Below are 27,185 nucleotides of genomic sequence, written 5' to 3' on the forward strand. Positions count from 1 at the left end.
ATACTTTGGTTGTGAAGTGTGTTTTTCTTCCCCCTGACCATTCGCGCAAGAAAAAAAGTGGCTTGCGGCTGAATCTAGTTGATGACCCTGACCTACTGCGTGTGTTATTCAGACTCTTCACACAGAGGTAGCATCATGATAAGCCCTCATAACTTCCTGTTTCTCGTGTACGGGTTAAATCAAGCTTAATTAATTTGCCCGCCATGTTGTTAATTAATGGTGGCCCACTCACCCTACAGGTGACCCATTTGCTGTGGTTTTAATTGGGTGTGTGTGCTGTAGGTCTGTATTTATCCCTGCTGCTCTCTCTCTCTAATGTTATTACAGCATATTTTAATTGCTTTGACAGTGTCCCAAATGGCACCTTATTTCCTTTATAGTGCACTACTTTTGACCAGGGCCTATAGAGCTCTGTTCAAAAGTAGTTCACCATATAGGGAATAGGGTGCCATTTGGGATGCAACCTCTAACCTTGCCACAGGCTGCTGCCACAACCATAGGCCCAAAACACACAACAGAGTCAGGCCTACAGTCAGCCTAGCTTTATTTAATAGGGCAGAGTCAAGAAATTTGTTGAGTTACCTTACCTTAAATTAAACACAGTCTCAAGTAGCCGCCTGTGTCACATTCGTCGAATGGAGGAGACCAAGGCGCAGCGTGATGTGAATACATATTACTTTTAATAAAGATAGACACTAAACAAACTATACAAAATAACAAAACGAACGTGAAGCTATCATACAAAAGTGCAGACACATGCAACTAGACATAGATAATAACCCACGAAATACCCAAAGAAGATGGCTGCCTAAATATGGTTCCAAATCAGAGACAACAATAAACAGCTGCCTCTAATTGAGAACCAATCTAGGCAACCATAGACATACATAAACACCTCGATAGTAAACAACCCCATAAACCTACAAAACCCCTAGACAGTACAAAAACACATACATCACCCATGTCACACCCTGACAAATCAATAAAGAAAACAAAGAATACTAAGGTCAGGGCGTGACCCCCCCCCCAAAAAGGACGTGGACTCCCGGCCGCACACCTAAACCTATATGGGGGGTGTGGGTGGGCATGACTCCGAGGTGGCGGTTCTGGCTCAGGACGTGGACCCCGCTCCACTTCACCCTTACTTAATGTCTCTGGAGCGGGAACCCTCACCGCCGACCACGGACTAGAGGACGCCACTGGACTGATGGTCGAGTCTGGAGTGAGTGGCGCCTCTGGATTGGAGGGAGATTCTGGCGGATCCGGACTGGAGGGAGACTCTGCCGGATCCGGACTGGAGGGCGACTGGCGGATCCGGACTGGAGGGCGACTCTGGCGGATCCGGACTGTAGGTTCCGGAATGTGACCCGTCGTGGTAGGTTCCAGACTGCGACCCGTCGTGGTATGTTCAGGACTGCGGCCCGTCGTAGGAGGTTCCGGTCTGCGGCCCGTCGTAGGAGGTTCCGGTCTGTAGACTGTTGCCGTACGCTCTGGACTGGGTACTGTTGCCGTACGCTCTGGACTGGTTACTGTTGCCGTACGCTCTGGACTGGGTACTGTTGCCGGACGCTCTGGACTGGGTACTGTTGCCGGACGCTCTGGACTGGGTACTGCGCCGGATTGACTTCCGGCGCCGACAGAGATGGCCGCCTCGCTTCGCGTTCCTAGGAAACTATGCAGTTTTTTGTTTTTTTATGTGTTATTTCTTACATTAGTACCCCAGGTCATCTTAGGTTTCATTACATACAGTCGAGAAGAACTACTGAATATAAGATCAGCATCAACTCACCATCAGTACTACCAAGAATATGTTTTTCGCGACGCGGATCCTGTGTTCTGCCTTACAAACAGGACAACGGAGTGGATTCCATGCAGCGACCCAAAAAAAAACAACTCCGAAAAAGAGGGAAACGAGGCGGTCTTCTGGTCAGACTCCGGAGACGGGCACACCGTGCACCACTCCCTAGCATTCTTCTTGCCAATGTCCAGTCTCTTGACAACAAGGTTGATGAAATCCGAGCAAGGGTAGCATTCCAGAGGGACATCAGAGACTGTAACGTTCTTTGCTTCACGGAAACGTGGCTCACTGGAGAGACTCTATCCGAAGCGGTGCAGCCAACGGGTTTCTCCACGCATCGCACAGACAGAAACAAACATCTTTCTGGTAAGAAGAGGGGCGGGGGCGTATGCCTTATGACTAACGTGACATGGTGTGATGAAAGAAACATACAGGAACTCAAATCCTTCTGTTCACCTGATTTAGAATTCCTCACAATCAAATGTAGACCGCATTATCTACCAAGAGAATTCTCTTCGATTATAATCACAGCCGTATATATCCCCCCCAAGCAGAAACATTGATGGCTCTGAACGAACTTTATTTAACTCTTTGCAAACTGGAAACCATTCATCCGGAGGCTGCATTCATTGTAGCTGGGGATTTTAACAAGGCTAATCTGAAAACAAGACTCCCTAAATTTTATCAGCATATCGATTGCGCAACCAGGGGTGGAAAGACCTTGGATCATTGTTACTCTAACTTCCGCGACGCATATAAGGCCCTGCCCCGCCCCCCTTTCGGAAAAGCTGACCACGACTCCATTTTGTTGATCCCTGCCTACAGACAGAAACTAAAACAAGAGGCTTCCACGCTGAGGTCTGTCCAACGCTGGTCCGACCAAGCTGACTCCACACTCCAAGACTGCTTCCACCACGTGGACTGGGACATGTTTCGTATTGCGTCAGACAACAACATTGACGAATACGCTGATTCGGTGTGTGAGTTCATTAGAACGTGCGTTGAAGATGTCGTTCCCATAGCAACGATTAAAACATTCCCTAACCAGAAACCGTGGATTGATGGCAGCATTCGCGTGAAACTGAAAGCGCGAACCACTGCTTTTAATCAGGGCAAGGTGTCTGGTAACATGACCGAATACAAACAGTGCAGCTATTCCCTCCGCAAGGCTATCAAACAAGCTAAGCGTCAGTACAGAGACAAAGTAGAATCTCAATTCAACGGCTCAGACACAAGAGGCATGTGGCAGGGTCTACAGTCAATCACGGACTACAAGAAGAACCAGGATGTCCTGCTCCCAGGCAGACTAAATAACTTTTTTGCCCGCTTTGAGGACAATACAGTGCCACTGACACGGCCTGCAACGAAAACATGCGGTCTCTCCTTCACTGCAGCCGAGGTGAGTAAGACATTTAAACGTGTTAACCCTCGCAAGGCTGCAGGCCCAGACGGCATCCCCAGCCGCGCCCTCAGAGCATGCGCAGACCAGCTGGCCGGTGTGTTTACGGACATATTCAATCAATCCCTATACCAGTCTGCTGTTCCCACATGCTTCAAGAGGGCCACCATTGTTCCTGTTCCCAAGAAAGCTAAGGTAACTGAGCTAAACGACTACCGCCCCGTAGCACTCACTTCCGTCATCATGAAGTGCTTTGAGAGACTAGTCAAGGACCATATCACCTCCACCCTACCTGACACCCTAGACCCACTCCAATTTGCTTACCGCCCAAATAGGTCCACAGACGATGCAATCTCAACCACACTGCACACCGCCCTAACCCATCTGGACAAGAGGAATACCTATGTGAGAATGCTGTTCATTGACTACAGCTCGGCATTCAACACCATAGTACCCTCCAAGCTCGTCATCAAGCTCGAGACCCTGGGTCTCGACCCCGCCCTGTGCAACTGGGTACTGGACTTCCTGACGGGCCGCCCCCAGGTGGTGAGGGTAGGCAACAACATCTCCTCCCCGCTGATCCTCAACACTGGGGCCCCACAAGGGTGCGTTCTGAGCCCTCTCCTGTACTCCCTGTTCACCCACGACTGCGTGGCCACGCACGCCTCCAACTCAATCATCAAGTTTGCGGACGACACAACAGTGGTAGGCTTGATTACCAACAACGACGAGACGGCCTACAGGGAGGAGGTGAGGGCCCTCGGAGTGTGGTGTCAGGAAAATAACCTCACACTCAACGTCAACAAAACTAAGGAGATGATTGTGGACTTCAGGAAACAGCAGAGGGAACACCCCCCTATCCACATCGATGGAACAGTAGTGGAGAGGGTAGCAAGTTTTAAGTTCCTCGGCATACACATCACAGACAAACTGAATTGGTCCACTCACACAGACAGCATTGTGAAGAAGGCGCAGCAGCGCCTCTTCAACCTCAGGAGGCTGAAGAAATTCGGCTTGTCACCAAAAGCACTCACAAACTTCTACAGATGCACAATCGAGAGCATCCTGGCGGGCTGTATCACCGCCTGGTACGGCAACTGCTCCGCCCTCAACCGTAAGGCTCTCCAGAGGGTGGTGAGGTCTGCACAACGCATCACCGGGGGCAAACTACCTGCCCTCCAGGACACCTACACCACCCGATGTCACAGGAAGGCCATAAAGATCATCAAGGACATCAACCACCCGAGCCACTGCCTGTTCACCCCGCTATCATCCAGAAGGCGAGGTCAGTACAGGTGCATCAAAGCTGGGACCGAGAGACTGAAAAACAGCTTCTATCTCAAGGCCATCAGACTGTTAAACAGCCACCACTAACATTGAGTGGCTGCTGCCAACACACTGACACTGACTCAACTCCAGCCACTTTAATAATGGGAATTGATGGGAAATGATGTAAATATATCACTAGCCACTTTAAACAATGCTACCTTATATAATGTTACTTACCCTACATTATTCATCCCATATGCATACGTATATACTGTACTCTATATCATCGACTGTATCCTTATGTAATACATGTATCACTAGCCACTTTAACTATGCCACTTTGTTTACATACTCATCTCATATGTATATACTGTACTCGATACCATCTACTGTATCTTGCCTATGCTGCTCTGTACCATCACTCATTCATATATCCTTATGTACATATTCTTTATCCCCTTACACTGTGTACAAGACAGTAGTTTTGGAATTGTTAGTTAGATTACTTGTTGGTTATTACTGCATTGTCGGAACTAGAAGCACAAGCATTTCGCTACACTCGCATTAACATCTGCTAACCATGTGTATGTGACAAATAAAATTTGATTTGATTTGATTTGTAGCCGGACGCTCTGGACTGGGTACTGTAGCCGGACGCTCTGGACTGGGTACTGTTGCCGGACGCTCTGGACTGGGTACTGTAGCCGGACGCTCTGGACTGGGTACTGTAGCCGGACGCTCTGGACTGGGTACTGTAGCCGGACGCTCTGGACTGGGTACTGTTGCCGGACGCTCTGGACTGGGTACTGTTGCCGGACGCTCTGGACTGACGAGGCGCACTGTATGCCTGGTGCGTGGGGCCGGTACTGGTGGTACTGGGTCGAGGACACGCACCTCAGGGTGAGTGCGGGGAGGAGGAACAGGGCATACTGGACTGCCGAGGTGCACTATAGGCCTGGTGCGTGGTGCCGGCACTGGTGGTACCGGGCTGGAGACACGCACCTCAGGTCGAGTGCGGGGAGGAGGAACAGGATGTATTGGGCTGTGGAGGCGTACTGGAGATCTGGTGCGTGGTGTTGGCACTGGTGGTACTGGATAGACCCTGACCGTGAAGACGCACTGGAGGTCTCAAGCTAATGGCCTGCACAACCCGTCCTGGCTGGATGGTGACTCTAGCCCGGCACGTGCGGGGCGCAGGCACAGGACGCACTGGGCTGTGCAGACATACGGGAGACACAGTGCGCAACGCCAGCGCAGGATATTCTGGCCCGAGGAGACACACTGGCTGTCTGGAGAGCAGGGCTGGCACCATCTGCCCTGGCTGGATCCTTACCCTAGCCCGGCAGATGCGGGGAGCTGGGATGTAGCACACCGGGCTAAGCACGCGTACTGGGGCCACCGTGCGCTCCACCGCATAACACGGTGCCTGACCAGTACAACGCCCGCCACGGTAAGCACAAGGAGTTGGCTCAGGTCTCCTACCTGACTTAGCCAAACTCCTCGTGTGTCCACCCAATTATTTTTATTGGGGCTGCCTCTCGGGCTTCCATGCTAGCCTTGTATCCATATATATCGTCGCCGTTCTTCCTGTGCTCTCTCCACCTGCTTCCATGGCAGGGTCTTGTCCCCTGCCATTACCTCCTCCCAGGTCCAGGATGTTTTACCGCCCAGTATTTCGTCCCGAGTCCTTGATTCCACAAAGCGCTGTTCCTCCTTATCACGCTGCTTGGTCCTTTTATGGTGGGTTATTCTGTCACGTTCGTCGAATGGAGGAGACCAAGGCGCAGCGTGATGTGAATACATATTACTTTTAATAAAGATAGACACTAAACAAACTATACAAATTAACAAAACGAACGTGAAGCTATCATACAAAAGTGCAGACACATGCAACTAGACATAGATAATAACCCACGAAATACCCAAAGAAGATGGCTGCCTAAATATGGTTCCCAATCAGAGACAATGATAAACAGCTGCCTCTAATTGAGAACCAATCTAGGCAGCCATAGACATACATAAACACCTCGATAGTAAACAACCCCATAAACCTACAAAACCCCTAGACAGTAAAAAACACATACATCACCCATGTCACACCTTGACCTAACCAAAACAATAAAGAAAACAAAGAATACTAAGGTCAGGGCGTGACAGCCTGTCCCTTTTTTAGATAGCCGGGCATTGGCATACATTTCAGGAAATAAACGCATGTTTCAAATAAACGGTGAGTGTAAATGCATTGTTTACGAGGTTACCATGGACACGTGTTTTAATGTATTTAAAAAAAAATCTGTCATCGTTCCCAGCCATGGCGTCGCCAAAAGGAAAACACAATATCAAATTCAAGCTACTTGTACCGCTCTCCAAGGTGCTGAAGAAGGGTGTATGATAGGCAGCCTAGTCTGATCTGTGATGGATTTGATATTATAATGTTTATACTGGTATAAACAGTCTGGTAGTTTTTTTTCCAATATTTTATTATAAACAATGTCTTTTCAACATTTTATTGAGCAAAGGCTGTGTGCGTTAAGGAAATAGACACCTGGCTCAAACAGAAGCCTGTCTCTAATAAGCAGCTGTTGTGTTCAGTGATTTAAAGTAAATAAATGCCCAAGCTATTAATTTAAGTTTTACATGTACTCATTTAATTACACGGAAGGTATTTAAAAGATAGCACTCAAAAATCACTATCTGAAAGGCTGAGGGAAGATCATAGATAGCATACATGTTTACTTTGTCAGGACTTGTTGAGTTGCAGGTGTGATACGCTTTTGCTGATGAGACTTGGTATTTGATGATGTTTGTAATCATGCCATTTTCTTGCATCATATGTTCATTTGTAGATTTTAAAAGATCAAAATATAGGCCTAAGCAGGGCTCTACATTCTGACCATTTTGGTCACATATGCTCCTAAATATTATGCTGTGCGCCCCCAAAAATGTATTAACAATAACACAAAATAATATATTTACAGTATATACCATGAAAAAGTATTTGCCCCTTTCAAAATGTTTATACTGAATGATCTTCAACCTATACCTAATATTAGATAAAGGGAACTTGAGTGAACAAATAACACAACAATTACATACTAAATGTATTTATTTCATAAAGTTATGCAACACCCAATGCCCCTGTCATGACTGGCCTGCTATGGTCAGCTTACCATGGATCACAGGCCTACATAGACATCTCTCACTCCCGCAGAGGGGGAGAGGGATTGATTGGGGGGATCCTTTGTCCTCTCAGTGTGGAGGATTGGAATGTATGGTGGGCCTATGGAGAATCTACCTCAGAACGGTAACATGTAATAAATGGACTTTGAGACATCATATTTCATCAGCTAAAATGGTGCTTACAATGATCGATGGAATATGAAAATGAATGTCGTTTTTGTTATGTTATTAAAAGTTCAATGACGATGTTATAACAAAAACATTGTAACTTGAACAGTTTTCATAATATGTACCTGTTTTCATGCTGTGTGTTGTGTAGAAAATATCCAGATCAAAAATAATGTTTTTGTAACAATTAACTATGATTTTAGTTGTCTAAAGATCATAGTACATTGTGATAACTTGCCTCGTAACTAGATACGCCCCAGAGAACTTACCATAAAGACGGAAACGCCCCTTTGTGACACGTGGGTATAAAACATTTGAGTTAAGAATTTACATATCAGACAAAAACGGACCGCAGCGTGATCTAAGATAGTCGCAACCCCACAAACGCAGCACGAGTAAGAGGACAGAATATACTCTTAACAATCAAGGCTACGATTGAGCACTAGATCTAACGAAATATGTTGTTCTGCATCTGAACAAGGAAGTTAACCCATTGTTTCCCGGTAGGGCGTCATTGTAAATAAGAATTTGTTCTTAATTGACTTACCTGGTTAAATAAAATGTCAAAAAACTTCCTGTAGTTGTTGATCAGTGTAGCTGTGGAGGAATTTTGGCCCAGTCTTCCATGCAGAACTGCTGTAACTCAGCGACATTTGTGGGTTTTCAAGCATGAACTGCTCATTTCAAGTCTTGCCACAACATCTCAATTGGGATTAGGTCTGGACTTTGACTAGGCCATTCCAAAACTTCAAATTTGTTGCTTTTTAGCTATTTTCATATACACTTGATTGTGTGTTTTGGATAATTTGTCTTGCTGTGCTTCAGCTTACAGACATGGCCTGGCATTCTCCTGTAGAATTCTCTGATGCAGAGCAGAATTCATGGTTCTTTCTATTAAGGCAAGTCGTCCAGGTCCTGAGGCAGCAAAGCTTTCCCAAACCATCACACTACCACCACCATGCTTGACCGTTGGTATGAGGTTCTTACAAGATCTGATAACATTCACTATCAAAAATATGTAAAAATAGAGAAAATCAGAAAGGGGGCAAATACTTTTTTACTGCACATATATATTATTTATTTATATTTTTTATACTGTGTATTGGTGCCATGGGCCTTTCCAAAATCACTCTCTGACATTTTGTTTGCACCTTGTTCAGTCATGTTACCTCGTTTGCTAGTTTTGGTTACTTTACAGTATATCCAAACATTTGGGGGCACAAAAAGAAAAGGGATAACTTCTTCAGAAGGTCAATGATCATAGCAATGAATAAATTATATATTGCATGTAATCACTGTGAAACTTCAAACTTAAAGAGACAGTGTAAAATGTTAAACGTAATGTATCAATAGGTAGTGCTTTTACACGCTGTAGAAACCACAAATGACTTTAATTTCAATCACCTTTTTTTGTATCAACATTGCTACCAATTACTGTCCCAACCTCTTATCTGGTGTTCCCTGGCTTTGTACATTTTCCAATGCTTGAATAAGTTATTCAGTCTTGTCTTGATTTAGCTGGAGGAAGTTGTGAGCCATCCAATTATTGAAATCACTAATACAATGTAATAATTTATCCGTAGAGCTAAAATCCTCTGGTGACACAGAAATGTAAAGTTGTGTATCATCTGGGTAGCAGTGAAAATCAATGCTGTGCTTTCTGATAATGCTGCCAAGGGATAACATATAAACTGAACAGTACCGCTCAGGAAACACCCCAGACAAGGAGTCAAATATAAATTATCTAGATGTAGATTTTTTTCCACTTAGCGAAGAAACAATTGCATGCTTAGTCAGTATAGTGTTTGGTGTGTGCATGGCTGAATGCAAAGGCGCATGCTAAGTAGCTGTCTGAACACATTGTGGTCACATAACCTGCCAGTGGAGCTGTCAACACTGATGTGCTGCTGACTCAGCTGTTTGACTGATTCTCTGGCCCAAAGTTTTATAGCGAGGACAACAGGACCTCATCCTTTAACTTTGAGAAGTCAACATGCTGTGAAAAACAGGAAGACAGAAAAGGGAGAAAGAAAGATAAATATGATGGTGGAATGTAACGATAAAGGGCATTTTGAGTTAGAGCTCCTCCACTGCTGTCTTGACAAAGTGCTCTTTATGTGTCTTTCATAGTTCAGTCTTTGAATCTTTCCAACTGTACACTCCTTCTTCCCCCTTTCTCTTCCCCCTTTCTGTTCTGCTCTCTCTCTCTCTCTCTCTCTCTCTCTCTCTCTCTCTCTCTCTCTCTCTCTCTCTCTCTCTCTCTCTCTCTCTCTCTCTCTCTCTCTCTCTCTCTCTCTCTCTCTCTCTCTCTCTCTCTCTCTCTCTCTCTCTCTCTCTCTCTCTCTCTCTCTCTCTCTCTCTCTCTCTCTCTCTCTCTCTCTCTCTCCCCTCCCTCCCCCCCTCCCTCCCTCCCTCCCTCCCCTCCCCACGCCTCAACATTTCTCCCTAAAAAAAAAAGTTGTGACCCTGGGTCATCCACAAACCCGGTGTTCTGATGAAGACCTGAGTTGTCAGTTTGAGAACCGAGAGGGCAGAGGATGTCCCCGGCTGACGAAGCTGTCAGCTGTGTGTATCCTGCAGTTCTTCTGCACGGTGATATACTGCAGTAATGCCCCTTAACGGTCAACTCCCCGCAGGGTGCTAAAGGACCAGAGCTAGCTCTCCTTGACCAGCAACTCTCATGAATAAACCGCTGCTGGGCTAGCCTAATGGGTTTGTGTGTGTGTGTGTGTGTGTGTGTGTGTGTGTGTGTGTGTGTGTGTGCGTGCGTGCTGATGTTTGTCTAATAGAGCCAGGGGGGTTGCTTTTCTACCTAGGGTTTTGACACTGTATATTCTGTTCATTCGATGATTGGTTATACAAACAGATCTGCCACAGTATAGGGTAGCAGGTAATTTCATCAGTGATATTATCAGTTACAGCTGGGTCCAGCGGGCAGAACTGGATGACCTCTGAAATGACCTCTGAAATGACCTGGTAAAAGGTTGATGTTTCTTGTTTTTTTACTCAGGCACACCACAGGAAAATATGACACATTTGCAAGATGTTTCAATGATGTGTCGGCCATGAAAATAAGACGTCTTTACCTGGTTGTGATTTGACATCACCAGCAGAAAGCCAGTTTACAACCATGCCAAATGTCTGCCCACTGCAGAGTTTGCTTGCCTTCCATCTGTACTGTGCGTGTCTGCATAGAGTGTGTTCGCCAGTAATGCTTTTTGAAACATCTGTCTCCACAACTCACTTCATGAATGTCCCATTCCTAGTTCTCGGATATTGGGTCTCACCTTCATCTCGACGGCTCCATAACTCTGAAGGTGTCATTTGTATTCAGTCAGCCCAGAGAGCTCCCTCCCACCCTGGTTCATGCTTTGCTTCTCCCTGCAGGAAGGCTGTGAAGACGCCCAAGGCCCCGAGGACTCTGATCACACCCCATGGACGGGTGATGAATGTCAATGAACCCAAGTACGTATGTGGGGAATGGCAGGGGGATACAGTACACACACATACACACGCACAGATGCATTAACACACAAAGGGCTCTATTTTCGGCTGGCGTTAATGCCTGGATCCGCAGTTGCTTGAAAAAGAGAGAAAATATAGTTTGAACGAAAACATGGGGGTTTGGCTCAGCCATAGCTGCTGGGCTGGCCTTGGGGAAAGGTGTGTCTTTGCACTAAATCCCACCCACTTAAATGACCTTCATCGTGCCTCGCTCTGGGAGCCAGTGGAGTGAGAGGAAGCCTCTCTAGCTGCTACTACTGCAACTAAAGTCAAACACAGCAGACATAGCCAACATGCACTGACAAGTGACAGTCATAAATAAATGGTTCCCCTGTTCAGGTCAGTGTTGACATTGTTGCCTTTATAATCAAGTTAGCAGAGTTGTGGACTCGAGTCACATGAGTTGGACTTGAGACTTGGCTTGATAGAAAATAAAATCACTTGAGACTTAACTCGGACTTGAGCCTCGGGACTCAACTTTGAAACTGATGACTTTAAATTATCTGGCCATGTTTTGTCACAAATTTTGAGTCCGTGGATTACTCTCCACGCAGCCAGAGACAGTAGCCGCAACATCGCCCTTGCAAACAAATTTCAACAGATTGGCTAGTGAAACACACACACTCAGCCCTCTGATTGGGCCAGCTAACTATCAAACAACACAGGTCGGGTGAGCTAGCGAACAGATTGCCAATTTGCTGTGTACGACAAATGTCAAATTGTAGGGAGAGAGGATTGCCATAATGGATAAATATGTAACTCCAAAAAATAGTTCAGTGATCAAGAAAACTAACTGTTTACTTTGCAAGCTCACTAGCAATGGGGCATCAAGCAACAATTACTAGGCTACTGGTCTTTTGGTATGTCAAATTTGCTTACAATTGATCATTTACAAAGTATATGAAGTTAGCATTTGGAATTTGTTGTTAAAATGTATTATTACTGTGCACTCTCCAAACTCCCGCCAGTGGAGAGCACTTTGTTCTCTTGTTGAAATGCTTGCTCTTGCTTTCTTTCACATGTTTAAATGCATATGTGGTAAATCTATATTCCTTCTAATCCTACAATAATTGCTAACATTTCAACATTCCATCCCCACAACGTTTATTACAACTCTATTTCTGTTTCATGTTTGATACGATACATTTTAATTTAGCCAACCATTTCTTACCCTCTGAGTGGGCGCATGTGCTTATATGTACTTGTTTCAGGTCCTGTTAAACCGATTTGGTTTCTCAAGGGAAGACTGTGCAATCTGGCCCGCTACCTGTCTCCTTTCAAATAGGACAAGTTAAAGGCTGATGCAGAGGCTAGTTCTTTTGGGCTATTGCCTGTGTATATTTGGTAAATCTACTTGTATATTTTGTATTATATGGTGCTTTCACCATTGGATCACCAAGATCTGTAAATAAATGTACACTCTGAGCATGTTAACCTGCCTTGCCTTCTGCTGATTTCCTGCCCTTACAGACTGCTACAAGGTTCCTATTTTACAATCAAAATGTTTTGTAGACAAAATAATGAAAGGGGTTGTCTGGTATCCTCAATAAATAGACAGATCTGTAGTTGAACAAGTCATTGCATGTACAGTGCATTCGGAAAGTATTCAGACCACTTCCCTTTTTCCACATTTTGTTACGTTAGTCTTTTTTTATTTTTATCAATATTAGAATAACTTTATCAATCTACGCACAATACTCCATAATGACAAAGCGAAAACAGGTTTTTAGACATTTTTGCTAATTTATTAAAAATAAAAAACAGATACCTTATTTATTTATTTAAGTATTCAGACCCTTTGCTATAGGACTCGAAATTGAGCTCCGGTGCATCCTGTTTCCATTGATCATCCTTTCTACAACTTGATTGGAGTCCAACTGTGGTAAAATTCAATTGATTGGACATGATTTGGAAAGGCACACACCTGTCTATATAAGGTCACACAGTTGACAGTGCATGTCAGAGCAAAAGCCAAGCCAGGTCAAAGGAATTGTCCATAGATCTCTGAGGCAGAATTGGGTCAAAGCACAGATCTGGGAAAGGGTCCCAAAAAATGTATGCAGCATTGAAGGTCCCCAAGAACACAGTGGCCTCCATTATTTTTAAATGGAAGAAGTTTGTAACTACCAAGACTCTTCCTAGAGCTGTCCACCCAGCCAAACTGAGCAATCGAGTGAGAAGGGCCTTGGTCAGGGAGGTGACCAAGACCCGATGGTCACTCTGACAGAGCTCCAGAGTTCTTCTGTGGAGAAGGGATGACCATCCAGAAGGACAACCGTCTCTGCAGCACTCCCCAATCAGGCCTTTATGACCAGACGGTCATGTGAATGCAAAGCGTCACAACTGGAGGAAACCTGGCACCATCCCTACAGTCAAGCATGGTGGCATGCTGTGGGGATATTTTTCAGGGGCAGGGACAGGCAGGCTAGTCAGGATCGATGGATAGATGAACGGAGCAAAGTACAGAGAGCTCTTTGATGAAAACCTCTAGAGCGCTCAGGACCTCAGACTGGGGTGAAGGTTCACCTTCCAACAGGACAACGTCCCTAAGCACACAGCCAAGACAACGCAGGAGTGGCTTCGGGACAAGTCTCTAATTCTATGCGCCAAGCATTTAGCTATAATTTTTGCATCACAACACTGAAGAGTAAAGGACTGGATCTTTATATTTACCACTTGGACCCTGTTTCAGTAATAATGAAATCAGACCTTCTTGTTGCGTGTCCGATAATCTACCATTATAATCTACCGTTGGTATACATCCACTGGTCATTCAGCCCTGGAGTTTTCCCAGACTTAAAGGCTTAAATTGCATCAGGAAGTTCCTCCTCTGTAATTTGGCCTTCACATGAGTCTTTCTGTACAGATGTTCATTTTATATTATTAATAGTAAAACAATCCATACAACTAGCTTTGGTTAGTGGAGATGGAGGAGACTGAAATAAAAACATATTCATAAAGTACTTTACTTCCTATTTTAAAATATAGTTTGGTGAATCATGAGTGAATCAATTTTGCCCATTCATTTGTAACCAGTTTCAATCAAATAAATTGGTAGCATTTCTATGTTAAAGAATTTGGGGCAATCTTTCTTAAGTTCCTCCATTTATTTTTGTTTTTCCTGTAACTTATTCTGTGCCCCTATTTCCTTTGTTAATATGAACTCTTTTGACCTAAATTGCTTTTGTTTTATAGATGAGTACTGAATTGTGTGGCCTCTAAAGGCACATTTAAATGTGTCCTAAAAAATAGTATGTTATAAATTATTCTGCTCTAGTTAAAAACAAATTATCATCCACTAGGCTTTGATTCAATTTCCAATATCCTCGCCCACGTGGAAGTTCTGTAAGAGTAATGTACAGTATATGCGAAGTATGTGATGATCCGACGGCATTCTGTCCCCAATCAACACTTTTTAAACTTTTGGTGCCAGAGAGATTTACATAAGAAAGTAATCAAGACGACTAACTTGATTAAGCCTCCGCCATGTATATCTCACTAGGTAAGGGAATTTAAGCCTGCATATATCCACGAATTCCAATATTCCATGAAATTCATTATTTCCTTAAGTGCCTGAGGGTGAAAGTTTGTAGTGTGATTTCCTTTACGGTCCATAGAGGTGTGTAAAACCATATTAAAATCCTCCCGCTATAATAATAATAGAGTTTAGTGTTGCTTGTAGAGTTGACTAAGCAGGACTAACTACAGCCTACGACTATTGTACAGACCAAGGCCATCGATGAAGGCAGGTTATCTTCCGCTCTGTATTCCACCTCACACATTGGACCCGAGTCTCAACCTCTGTCACCCCAAGGGGATACTGCAATGGTGTTTGTGACCATAATAGGCATTAAGGACAAAGGAGCATTCTGTCCAGCTGTAGCTGAGCGTGCGCTGTAATATAATGTAATTGACTCTGCCACATGAGAGCAGCGCCACCCCAAAAAATTCAAACATAACCCATCAGTAGATCCATCATGTTCAAAAAAAGAGTCACAGGGTCTACCCTCCTCAGTTTCCTTACACCATACCTTATATCTCATAAAATGCGTTGTGTTTTTATTTGAGTACCTCGATTGCTTTGTGTAACTCTTGACCACCTCCGACGAGGAACTGCTTGGTCATTAACCAGTCGAAAACTGCTGGTTGTTGATCATTTGGGCCGACTCTGTCTTTCACAGAACGCGCTGGTTGCTTCCATTAGCTTTGAGTTTATCTAGGTGGATGGGGGTGGCGGATGGGGAATGCAAGAGGTCAAGGTTCTAAAACGTAGCTGATTTTATTTCTAATTTGTCTTTATACATTTAGCTATGGTATGATGTTGTGAGATGGGCAGTGTAGTTTATGGTGATGTGGGTGGTAGATCCAGGTATATTATTCAGATCCATGCATATTATTCACTCAGTGGCCAGTTTATTAGGTCCACCACCCTGTTCACAAAAATGGTTTACGCCTACAGACAGTGAGTCACGTGGCCGTGGCTTGCCAAATAAAGCAGGCAGACAAGCAGCAAGGCATTCAGTTACTGTTTAAATGAACGTTAGAATGGAAAAAATTAGTTACCTAAGCGACTTTGAGTGTGGTATGATCGTCGGTTCCAGGCTTGCCGGTTCCAGTATCTCAGAACGGCCAGCCTCCTGGGCTTTATCGAGAATGGTGCGTCAAACAAAATACATCCAGTCAGCGGCAGTCCTGTGGGCGATAACAGCTCGTTAATGAGAGGTCCAAGGAGAATGGCAAGCTAATGGGCGGGCCACAAACAGGCAAATAATGTCACAGTACAACAGTGGTGTGCAGAACGGCATCTCGGAACACACAACTCGTCGGTCCTTGTCACGGATGGGCTATTGCAGCAAACAACCACACCGGGTTCCTCTCCTATCAGCTAAATCCCCCGTTATACCTGATGTCAACGGTACAGGCTGGTGGTGGTGGTGTAATGGTATGGGGGAAATTTTTCCGGCAACATCAATTGAGTAACGTTCCCATGCCCCTGAAAATTCAGGCTGTTCTGTAGGCAAAGGGGGGTCCAACTCAGTACTAGATGGGTGTACCTAATAAAGTGTATGTCTCTGGTCTTACCACTTAATCACAATCTGTGTGGGTGCACCTACACCTGGCATCTTTAACATTTTGGAAGGGGAAGAGTTTATTTGACCCATAGACTTGGAGGCATTCAGAGGGGAGGGTTTGTGGACTTTGGTCTGCTGCCAAAGAGTATCCGCCTTGGTTCCGCCACTCACACTAGGCCAAACATCTCAACCTCTCCCCCTAAAACCAAATTGAAAGCTGGTCGGAGACCAGCACTCAGGCGAGATTTGGTTTTGGGTTGCTGAGATAAGGATATACCAAGTTAATAAAGATTTGTAATTGTCTCCTTACTGGATCAGAGTGCTCTGGAGTTTGTATATGTACTTGAGTTGACCTGAGTCTTCATGATGAGTGATATGAGCTCCACACTGATGGGTCAGTAGCATGTACAGTAACATTTGGTCTAAGCATTGAGACCAATGCAGATCAGATAACATGGTGTAGTGGCATTTGTTTCAAAGAGATGTTTGTGACTTGGCCCACACGAGTCACTTTGGTAAGTAATACATCAATGGTCTATCTAATAATAATATGATCCGTAGGCTGGATTTCAATCTCACAGAAGATGGGGACAATAACACCATTGTCTTGGATCTGGAAGTCTACAGGTTGGTTAAAATTGTTTGAAACAAAACATGAACAATTTTCATGTCCAAATAGACTTACCTTATATACAGTATCCCCGTGTCAAAATGGAATTCCCTTTCCCACGGTTTTGTATGCAGGCATATGGACACTTCCCTGATGGATGTTGATGTTCAACCAACGTACGCCCGTGTGACTGTCAAAGGAAAGGTACGCCCTCACATGTTGGATATTGTATGTTGCAAAGTCTGAGTTGTAATCAGCTAGCTAACTTCTGTATATCATGAAGATGTGTTTTTAGGAGAATGGAATTCTGCTGTCCTTTCCTATTTCATTGTTGTACAGGCGTAAGGCACATTCACATGACTCGTGCAAGAATAACTTTGTGCAGGGGAAGCCATTGTCTTTCAACGGAGTGAGAGCGAACCCAGCAAGCACTGTGGGTTGCATAAATCAAGTGAAAGGGCCTATTGACAGGATTTGAGATGGGGAGACTGTTGAGAGGGATGAATGGTGAAGAGGTGAACTGGGGGATCGACCTGTGGCCCATCTAACATGACTATTGATACACTTTTCAAATGACAAATGTATGTCACAGATAAGGATTTAGTATCGTAGTTCAATTGACCTAAATACTTTCTAAACTGCTCCGTTCTTCCTCACCAATCTGTGTATGTCAAAGCTATTCCCCTTTTACTTTCTTTGCTGCTATAACATAGGCTGTTGTTCTTCATTTGCCGTTCCACAGACTGTGTTGCTTAGCGCATCTTCATGTCATATGTTTACATATGTGGCATAATAACGCATGCTCTTTTAGTGGAAGCACACGGAAATATGCAGGGTAGAATTCGCACTTTTTACAAAGAGTGTTGATGGGCGCCTACGATTCCAACAGCTAGTCCTCCTACACACTGCATTGGGTAACAGTGGGAAAGTCGCCAGGCAAACTGCAGGCAGCCGTTCCAGTGCTGCGATTACACTCTGAGTTATGGCAGCCTGGCAGTATTTTTCGCAGGCGGTACATTTGTGAGATGCAACAGGCTTTTTTCCCCTCACTCTCTTAATTCTAGAAGTGTAAAAACACGTGTGAAGTCCCTCCAGTGTCATTCTGGTCTCTCGTTACCTCATGCTTGTACGACATAATCACACTAAATCACAAATGCGTGATTAGTTAATTCATCAAAATGTTAAACATGCCACTAAAATGATGATGAAAGGAACCGCAAATCAATGCGTTCGGAAGATATTGGATCTCCAAACATTTGTTCAACTATGGTCAGTAGGGTCGTTCCACCCCAAAAATTTGATTTCATCTAATTAACATTCTATCAGAAAGAGCACATCTTTAAGTTCATAATAATTAACATTCTATCAGAGAGCACATGTTGAAACTTGGAGAAATGTTGGGATTAAGTGGGTTAAAATCTTCCTAGAAGTCATAGAGGGTGCATGGACGGACATGTCAAAATGCTACATTTTGGCACTTTATCAAGCCATTATTCATATAGAACATCCAGATGTATTGAATTGTCCATGAAGTCCCTATATTACAGGGCACTTGATTTAATATAACAGGCTTTTAATATTCAATATTGGTGTACAATTTCTACTTAAAATATTAAAGGGATGCAAAAGGCACTAATTTTGTATGACCCAGTATCTGATAGTCTCTGTTAGAGCACTGCAAACTTTTAAAGGTGCAGTGAGGTCCTAAAGAGTCTGATTGTAAACAAATGGGTCGGCTTTGGCAAATGTAAATGCCACTGAGTTATTTGAATATTGTGGTAACCGCCACTAAAACAGCCACAGTGTAACTCAGCGGCCGTTACATTTGCCACAAACTACCCTCCTTTTTACATTTTACGTGCCTCACTGTGGGCGGAAATAGAGATTAAGTAGTGTACCTTTAAGAGGAAAGTAAGTTATGGCACCTCAGCGTGAGGTCATTTTCTGCCTATGAACTTTTACGTTTTTAGAAACATCATCCATCCAATGTTAGTTAGCGAACTGCCATTTTTGCCATACATCGGACTGACATCTAATTTCCATAAGGGGGAGTAGTGTGCCATCACAGGGAGTGAATGTTTATCTTTGTGTCCGGTCATGGTCATAATTGCTTTCAGCACATTCGGAGAGGTGCAGTCAGAAAATCTCACGCAACCAGGCCAGAGTGAACTTTAAGCCTGATTAAACAGCTGTTTGGTGATCAATAAATTCCAGGACTGTAATTTTGTTTTTGTTAGATTTCTTTTTAAATCTTGGAGGATACAAATGAGGGTGATGAAATGTTGGCAGTTTTCCTGAGTTTGGGGTTCTTGCTCTCCAGCTCAGGTGCACTTCAAGCTGTTAGCCTATTTATGGATCAATGTTTTATGCCAAGTATTGTTGGTCTGATTGGACCCCAGGGGATTTATCCGATGACACATCACATCACCGAATGACGGAGGCCTTTAAAATCTGTTATTAAAATTAACTCATTTAAGGATCGGAGGAAATGTATCTGAAGAGTCATTCGGAGTGTGTATATCAAGTCCACTTTACATTTCGACGACCTGTTACTCTCTGTCTGTTACAGGGACTCTAGTTTTAAGTTAGACATTTTTTTGATTGATGAATTCAAGTGTTGCACAGTGATATATTCAGCAAACTTTTTCAACTCTTCCAGTAACTCTGTCTATAAAAAGCCCAACTAATGATTAAAGTCATTTGACATACTGTAACTTTGTCGGTGTAGGAACAGGGCATTAATCTTAGTAATTAAACTTGTGAATAATTTACACCACAGATTTTTCAGCTGGTGCTGCCCGCAGAAGTGAGGCCTGACAGCTCGACAGCGAAGAGGTCCCAAATCACCGGCCACTTGGTCCTCACAATGCCAAAGGTACTGTATGTAGTAAAACCTATCCTGGTCCTCACAATGCCAAGGGTATGTAGTAAAACCTATCCTGGTCCTCACAATGCCAAGGGTATGTAGTAAAACCTATCCTGGTCCTCACAATGCCAAGGTTATGTAGTAAAACCTATCCTGGTCCTCACAATGCCAAGGGTATGTAGTAAAACCTATCCCGGTCCTCACAATGCCAAGGGTATGTAGTAAAACCTATCCTGGTCCTCACAATGCCAAGGGTATGTAGTAAAACCTATCCTGGTCCTCACAATGCCAAGGGTATGTAGTAAAACCTATCCTGGTCCTCACAATGCCAAGGGTATGTAGTAAAACCTATCCTGGTCCTCACAATGCCATGGGTATGTAGTAAAACCTATCCTGGTCCTCACAATGCCAAGGGTATGTAGTAAAACCTATCCTGGTCCTCACAATTCCTAGGGTATGTAGTAAAACCTATCCTGGTCCTCACAATGCCAAGGTTATGTAGTAAAACCTATCCTGGTCCTCACAATGCCAAGGGTATGTAGTAAAACCTATCCCGGTCCTCACAATGCCAAGGGTATGTAGTAAAACCTATCCTGGTCCTCACAATGCCAAGGGTATGTAGTAAAACCTATCCTGGTCCTCACAATGCCAAGGGTATGTAGTAAAACCTATCCTGGTCCTCACAATGCCAAGGGTATGTAGTAAAACCTATCCTGGTCCTCACAATGCCATGGGTATGTAGTAAAACCTATCCTGGTCCTCACAATGCCAAAGGTATGTAGTAAAACCTATCCTGGTCCTCACAATTCCTAGGGTATGTAGTAAAACCTATCCTGGTCCTCACAAAGCTAAAGGTATGTACAGTAGGGTGCTGTCTTTCGGATGGGACATTAAACGAGTGTCCTGACTCTGTGGTCACTAAAGATCCCATGACACTCATTGTAAGAGTAGGGGTGTTAACCCCGGTGTCCTGGCTACATTCCCAATCTGGCCTTGATACCATCATGGCCACCTAATCATCCCCAGTTTACAATTGGCTCATTCCTTCCGCCTCCTCTCCCCTGTAACTATTCCCCATGTCGTTGCTTTAAATGAGAATGTGTTCTCAGTCAATTTACCTGGTAAAATAAGGATAAAAAATAAATAAATGTCGTCACACCTATCCTGCTCCTCACAATGCCTAAAGTATGTAGTCAAACTTATTCTGGTCCTCACAATGCCAAAAGTAGGTTCTGTATTCCTCGTATGTGTGCATGATACTATAATATATTTAAGAGATACAGTACACCGATGAAGTAATCTCTTTGGAAACAGCATGTGTATTATTAACCCAGCATTTTAATCACGTACACCTCAAATGTGAAGTGGCATTGACCTCAATTTGAACCCAATGCATCCACATGGAGACTTTTAAATTCCTTATACAGTTACTTCAATTCATGTTTTGTGCATGAATATGTGCAGGAGTTAAATGAGAGTGCATATTGATACAAAGATAGATACCCTTCACTGATAGACATCCATCACCCTCGTGTGTCGTGGTTAGTTTGAAACATACACCAGCTTCTGGGTAGCGGCAGGGTAGCCTAGTGGTTAGAGAGTTGGACTAGTAGGAGTCGCTAGAGCACGATGGGACAAGGACATCCCAGCCCGGACGACGCTGGGCCAATTGTGCGCTGCCTCATGGGTCTCCCGTTTTGCGGCCTGCTACGACACAGCCTGGGATTGATCCAGGGTCTGTAGTGACGCATCATGCACTGCGATGCAGTGCCTTAGACCTCTGTGCCACTCGGGAGGCCAGATAGAGACTAATATAAGTTAATATATCACCTTAAGAGAACATGCATTGTAAATACACTTAAGGTCTTTGAAAAGCACTGACCTTTTTCAGTAAAAACAACTTGTTCTGCATTGTTGAGGTTAGGATCTTGATTAAATTACATCCAAATAAAGAGGGCAGGTGTTGTTGTTGTTGAGCATCTCTCCCTTTCTATAAATCCCCATACAGTTAACTTGCACTATACAAAGCTAGAGGACAGATCACAATGTAGTCTTTCACCAGTATCAATGGAATTAGCAAAGGATCTTCTGCAAATAAGAGGTGAGTATCCCAAAGATCATCTTTAGCACTAAAATAATTTTAAGTCCATTGGTAAGCAATGAACGAACAATGACCTTAACGCTGAAGAGGGTCTTAATGTTTTTGGAAACTCTGCCCTTATTTGCAGAAGTCAAGCACGATTTCTGCATCTATGATATGTTCTGATGGAAATACATATTTTTGTAGGCTCAGGGTGAAATCAAAATGACAACCCCTCACCCTCCCAAAGTTTCTCAAAGCAGCAACACACCTGAAGAGAAGACAAGGTAATCACTCCCATTTATTTAGATGATCTTCCTTTGTTTTAATGCCAGATGTTACCCTTTAAAGGTGACATTATGCCAGGGTAATTAATAAATACCATTGTTTAAACTTGTAACAGTGTACACTATGGTCCTGTGTAGCTCAGTTGGTAGAGCATGGGGCTTGCCACCTGCTACTGTTAGGTTGCTTTGTATAAAAGTGTCTGTTAAATGGCATATGTATTAAAATATAATTTTCTGATTAGTAAGTGTAGGCGGCTTTTTGTGCAAATACTGCAAAGTGAGAGCAAAAAATCCCATAAGGGGAAGAATTTACAGGGTTAATCCATTGGATGTGAAATAGCTGATGTAAAGACTGACCTTGCCAAAGCATTGACTCAAATTCCCACTACTCTGGTATTGAATAAGCACCAAACAATCCAGCAATGCTATGCTAAAAGTAAGCATACTTTTCATGACCACTGTCTTCACCCCGCATTTAGAATGCACACATCTGCTAGTGTTATGGCTCTCAATCTTCCACATTTACTGTGTCCTAAATGGCACCCTATTCTCTTTATGGTGCACTACTTTTGACCAGAGTCCATTGGATTCTGGTCCAAAGTAGTTATATAAGGAATAAGGTGCCATTTTCCCCCTTGTTGATGCCAGCTAGCTGTATATTAAACACCCACAAAGCTTCGCCTGAGCCACTGTTAAGATTAAATCAAATAAAATCAAATGTATTAATATAGCCCTTCGTACATCAGCTGATATCTCAAAGTGCTGTACAGAAACCCAGCCTAAAACCCCAAACAGCAAGCAATGCAGGTGTAGAAGCACGGTGGCTAGGAAAAACTCCCTAGAAAGGCCAAAACCTAGGAAGAAACCTAGAGAGGAACCAGGCTATGTGGGGTGGCCAGTCCTCTTCTGGCTGTGCCGGGTGGAGATTATAACAGAACATGGCCAAGACACTGTGGCCCCATCCGATGACACCCCCGGACAGGGCCAAACAGGAAGGATATAACCCCACCCACTTTGTCAAAGCACAGCCCCCACACCACTAGAGGGATATCTTCAACCATCAACTTACCATCCTGAGACAAGGCCGAGTATAGCCCACAAAGATCTCCGCCACGGCACAACCCAAGGGGGTGCGCCAACCAAATGGCACCATATTACTTTCAGAGCCCTGGGCTTCATATTATTGAGTGCATTTCCTACAGGCACAGGTTACCTTGACCAGGTTAGCCTGTCATAAGGGTAGGCTTTATACTTTTATACACTTTATACAGAGTGGTTCGAAATTGCCCCTAAGCTCTGGTCCAAGGACAGTTTTATTTCTCAACTCCAAAAGGGTTGAAGTTTGGATGCGGGTTCGGAAAACTGACACAGGAGCTGTCCAGACCTGGGTACAAATACTATTTGAAATGTTTGAAAGTGTTTGGGCGGTGTTTGCACTTCTTGGACTTTTCTAATGGTTCCATTGTAACAGATGGTTTGAAATGATTTAAGACAGTATTTGAACCCAGCACGGTTCCAGCAACTATGATGAATGCTTATCCAGGCCAGTGCAGTAGTGTGTAGTGTGAAATTCATTTTTCTTTACAGCCTTTCTTGCTAGCTATAAACCCAACAATGCAGTAATCAATAATTTAATACAAAAACAAATGTAAGGTAGAACAAAAACACGAGAAATTAAAATAAGAAATAAGAAGAACACGATAAAGTAAATAAGCATACTATATACAGGGTCAGTCAGTTCCAGTAGCATATTTACAATGTGCAGGGATACTGGAGGGATAGAAGTAGGTATGTGGATGTGTGTAAAGTCAGTATATAAATGTATGTGCATATTATGTGCGTTATCAGCAAATTATGAAGTGAGTGTTTGTGTGTGTGTGAGTGTGTAGGCCCCTTGTGACAGTGCAAAAATAAAATACAAAGGTCAAATCAGATAGTTTGTGTAGCCATTTTGTTAGCTATTTAGCAATCTTATGGCTTGTGGATAGAAGCTGTTCAGGAGAATGTTGGTGTCAGACTTGATGCACCAGTTCCACTTGTCGTGCGGAAGTAGAGAGAACAGTCTATGGCTTGGGTGGCTGGAGTTTTTAACAATTTTCCGGGCCTTCCTTTCACACCGCCTGATATAGAGGTCCTGGATAGCAGGGAGCTCGGCCCCAGTGATGAACTGGGCTGTCCGCACCAGCCTCTGTAGCGCCATATGATTGAGGGCGGTTCTACTGCCATACCAAGCAGTGATGCAGCCAGTCAAGATGCTCTCAATGGTACAGCTGTAGAACTTTTTGAGGATTTCAGGGCCCATGCCAAACCTTTTTAACCTCCTACTGTCCCCACTACAACAACAAAAATACTTAAATACATGTAATGTATGGCCGACCAGTGGCTTTAAAGCCTCACAATGGCCAATACATAGCATCAACAATTCAGGGTTTATATACATAATTGGTTGAAACCAAAAACGTCAATTGTCCTTGGCTGATCTGCAGTCAACGACTAGTTTGGCTTCCTCACCGTGCCTTGAGGTGTGCTGCCTCTTTAACTGGCTAACTGCCACATTTCCATTTTACAACTGGTTCCCCAGTCCTTGACCTTCAGCTGGTCCCATCAGAAGCCACGGGAGTGCGGGCTAATTCCATACGTTTAAATTAACATTTTGTTGAATGTGTAAGTGACTTAGGCACTAACATTGCAGGGTGATAGGTGAATGAGTGCTGCTTGGCACTGAGTTATTGCCCTATTTGGACCTGATTATATCTGACATTTGACCCACACTGAGGTTGAGGCAGCAAAGGAGACAGTCAGCTCGAGAGGAACTGAGGGCCATGATTGTGTTGCAATAGCTTTGGTTTCACTAAGCAGGGCAAGGCAAGATTCTAATTCACATTAAAGGTAATAGTCAGCAATGGAAAAAGTAGGTATGTGAGGATGTTACCTTAAAAAGCGATGAACAGCACTTTCCATCGAAACACAAGTTTGATTGTGTATGAATTTAGAGAAAAATAGTAAATGTCCACCCAAAAATACATACTTTCAATTTAGCACTCACTTGAGTTGTTTAACCATGTCACTGCAGTCAATTACATTAATTATGATTGTTTTATTTTAACTTTATTTAACCAAGAAAATACCCTTGACGTTAGAAACCTCTTTTTCGAGGGGGACCTGGAAAGATGTCAGCAAAAAGTAGTCAGCGTGTACACATAGCACAAGAATACAATGACATTTTCTTCTATTACAGCTTTAAACTCAGACAGCGACACCCTATCCTCCAGTTTGAAGTATTTATTAAAGTTTGTTCCAAGACCCAGGATCATTGTAGGAGAAGGATTATTTCCCCATTGTAGTCCTTGCCCTAGGAACTGTGAATGAGAGCACTGACTGAGAGCGGAGGCTGTAGGATTGTGATGTTGTTGCAGTAGTTGGGAGCAAAGTTATGTAGGGAGTAGTCCAAGCACTGCCTTGTACAAAAATATGTACCCGTACTTGAAGGTTAGGAAGCATGAGTTTTTACTCACCAAAGTAACAACACAGTGTGGTCAAAGACCACACTAGTAAATTATTTGTAGTCACGGTCTGGTTACCTATTACAACAAACATCAAATATAATTTTATTGGTCACATACACATATTTCCCAGATGTTATTGTGGTGTGTAGTGAAATGCTTGTGTTCCTAGCTCCAACAGTGCAGTAGTATATAACAATTCACAACAATACACACAAAAGTAAAATAATGGAGTTAAGAAATATATAAATATTAGATTGAGCAGTGTTGGAGTGGTATTGACTAAAATACAGTAGAAAATAAGACAGTATATACATATGAGATGAGTAAAGCAGTATGTAAACATTATTAAAGTGACTAGTGTTCCATTATTAAAGTAGCCAGTGATTCCAAGTCTATGTTTATAGGACAGCAACCTCTAGGGTGCAGGGTTGTGTAACTGGGTGGAAGCCGCCTAGTCATGGCAATTTAACAGTCTGATGGCCTTGAGATACAGTAGAAGCTGGTTTTCAGTCTCTCGGTCCCAGCTTTGATGCACCATTACTGACCTTGCCTTCTGGAATATAGTGGGGTGAGCAGGCAGTGGCTCAGGTGGTTGATGTCCTTGATTATCTTTTTGCGACTACGAGTAATGAGAGCACAGCACAAGAGAACACCACAGCAACTGTCACAAGTTCTGCTGCAACAGCGGGCCACAAACAGATGCAGGTATGTGTCTGTGGTTGGAGGAAAGTTACATCACACCATGGGTTGAGGATCCACCAGGGGAAGAAGGGGTGTTTGGGTAAAGAGAGACAGAGGCCTCGCATTGATTACTTTCTGCGAAAGCGATCAAATCAGTCGAATGAAGCACAGCAACTGGACGCAAACCATAGTTTGCAGTGCATCAGTACCACTGTCATGGAGGACGTAAACTCAAGCACCGAAGTAACAACTGAGGTGGAACCAACAACATGAGTGGAACTCACCCAGCCTCCCAGACCTGCAGTCGAGAGGAGACTACCAGGGCACAGACCGTATGTGAAGTGGCCTGGCGCCAGTGACAAGAAGGTGTGGGAAACAGTGAATACTGATCTTACCTTGACCCTCGAGAAACTTTGAGGCACAGTGGAGAAGAAGTTGGAGAGGATGGGGGACATCATCTATGAGTACGGGACAGAAAGATTTGGAGTGGAAGAGGCAAAAGGCGGGAGAAAGGTTCCAACCCCACCAGTTTCCAGGAGGCAACAAGAAATCAAGCGCCTCGTTCAAGAAAGGCGACAGCTTAAGAAACAGTAGAAGAAGGCCTCGGAAGTGGAAAAGGAGGGCATAGAGGCACTTCAGGCTGATATCAAAACCCGGTTGGCATCCCTCCGTAGAGCAGAGAACAGAGGAAGAAAGAACAAACTAGAACTCGATTCTATAAAGATCCCTTCAAGTTCCTTAAAAGTCTCTTCACAAAGGAAAAAA

The 27,185-nt window shown here is 43.8% G+C and overlaps 1 protein-coding gene across 1 annotated transcript in view; it reads left to right on the forward strand.

Annotated features, from left to right (window-relative positions):
• The window catches only part of LOC139387147 (dynein axonemal assembly factor 11), an 82,764-nt gene that overhangs the window by 21,731 nt on the left and 33,848 nt on the right, over positions 1-27,185 (forward strand). Inside the window, exons 7-11 of the mRNA XM_071133181.1 lie at positions 11,202-11,279; positions 16,952-17,017; positions 17,135-17,204; positions 19,780-19,875; positions 22,154-22,233. Coding sequence (XP_070989282.1) covers positions 11,202-11,279; positions 16,952-17,017; positions 17,135-17,204; positions 19,780-19,875; positions 22,154-22,233 — 390 coding nt within the window. The remainder of the gene's footprint in view (positions 1-11,201; positions 11,280-16,951; positions 17,018-17,134; positions 17,205-19,779; positions 19,876-22,153; positions 22,234-27,185) is intronic.

The sequence above is a fragment of the Oncorhynchus clarkii genome, chromosome 28, assembly GCF_045791955.1.
Source record: "Oncorhynchus clarkii lewisi isolate Uvic-CL-2024 chromosome 28, UVic_Ocla_1.0, whole genome shotgun sequence".
In the NCBI taxonomy this organism is placed as follows: Eukaryota; Metazoa; Chordata; class Actinopteri; order Salmoniformes; family Salmonidae; genus Oncorhynchus; species Oncorhynchus clarkii.